The sequence below is a fragment of the Euprymna scolopes genome, chromosome 17 (genome assembly GCF_053919585.1).
Source record: "Euprymna scolopes isolate OS-2025 chromosome 17, ASM5391958v1, whole genome shotgun sequence".
In the NCBI taxonomy this organism is placed as follows: Eukaryota; Metazoa; Mollusca; class Cephalopoda; order Sepiida; family Sepiolidae; genus Euprymna; species Euprymna scolopes.
In genome coordinates this window covers 99,415,518-99,416,836 of record NC_136498.1, presented here as the reverse complement: position 1 = coordinate 99,416,836, position 1,319 = coordinate 99,415,518, and the positions used below count along the sequence as shown (strand labels likewise).

The following is a 1,319-nucleotide window of genomic DNA, read 5'->3' as shown; positions in this document are numbered from 1 at the left end:
GATTCTTTTTAGACCAATGGTTTCTATTGATTTTTTTTTTGTTAATTCTAATAACTTACAATGGTAGCTTCTAAATTATTCAGTCGAAATTACCTGAATATTTACTGAATTATGAAAAAAACCCAACCCCCCCAAAACTTTAATCGTGTTAGCAGATGAAAAATTGCCATCTTTTTAAAATTAAATCGGAAAATTACCTCCCTTTCGAACTGTATTATTACGATAGTTTTCAAATTTTTTTTTTCTTTAATAATTTTTTGCCTTATAGATTTTCGTAATTTTTTTGTTGATATAATCATCTTAAAAATACGAGAAATATGTAGCTACTATTGTTGTCATGTGAAATTCAGTATTACGATTTCCAAAATTGTCCCAATAGTGTATAAGCTAGGTACGGGCAAAATGAATGCCGATGCTCGAAATGTGTAAACATTTTGAGCCCCCCCCCCCTTTACGTAAAAATCAGGAAATTAACCAATTTTAATGAATTTTTCAGTATTTATCAAATAATGATCGCGGAATATAATGAACTAATTATTTTTTATTTAAATCTGAGTGAAAATGTATTATAGTTTTCAGTAGTAAATAAAAAACGCAAGAATTTATTCTTGCTTCTATGTAAATAAAGCATCGTAATTTGTAACAAGAAAATAAAATAATTTTTACAGGAACATTACGAAAAAAACCAAAAAAAAAACCCGAAGTCCGTATTAACGAAATATGACTCGAAGAAAAATTAATTTCTCGAACAACCAAAATTATTATTGAATTAAACATTGTTTATTTAATATTTTCACAAATATTATAATTGCAAAAATTATTTCTACTTTTTTTTTACGCTTACATTTTTAATGTAATCTTTACATGTAAGGTTTTGCCGAACTAATTCTAAAACTTAAGTTAAAAAAATGTTCGGTTCAAGTACTGTAGAAGTACCAAATTACGTGACCAAAATAGGAATTTACACAATTCCAATAAGCATTTCGATCGCACACAGAAAATGTCATATATTTATAAAAAAAAATTTTTTTACTTGATGCAGATGCACATTCGTTAAAGTCAATTAAAAAACATTGTTTACATCATTTTTTTTTTTTCATCATTATCTGGGTATCTGGATTTGAAACTTACAGGAAGGCATAGCGGAAACTTCGGCGGTGACCACACAGTTAATACCCAGGTTGGAGAGGGCCCCACGGATGATCCCACAGGAGAGGGCCAAATATCTGGGAGAATGTTCCAAATATTGTTTCCCGGATGACAACTGAACAAGCAGACGGAAGCGGTTGTCTTGCAACACGTACACCCCCATGTGATTT

At 29.9% G+C, this 1,319-nt stretch overlaps 1 protein-coding gene across 1 annotated transcript in view; it reads right to left on the bottom strand.

Annotated features, from left to right (window-relative positions):
* Positions 1-758: 758 nt before the first annotated feature.
* LOC145296855 (trafficking protein particle complex subunit 6b-like) overlaps positions 759-1,319 on the bottom strand; it is a 1,288-nt gene continuing 727 nt past the window's right edge. The window contains exon 1 of the mRNA XM_080142988.1: positions 759-1,319. This exon is cut by the window's right edge and continues 727 nt beyond it. Coding sequence (XP_079999114.1) covers positions 1,103-1,319 — 217 coding nt within the window. The 3' untranslated portion in view covers positions 759-1,102.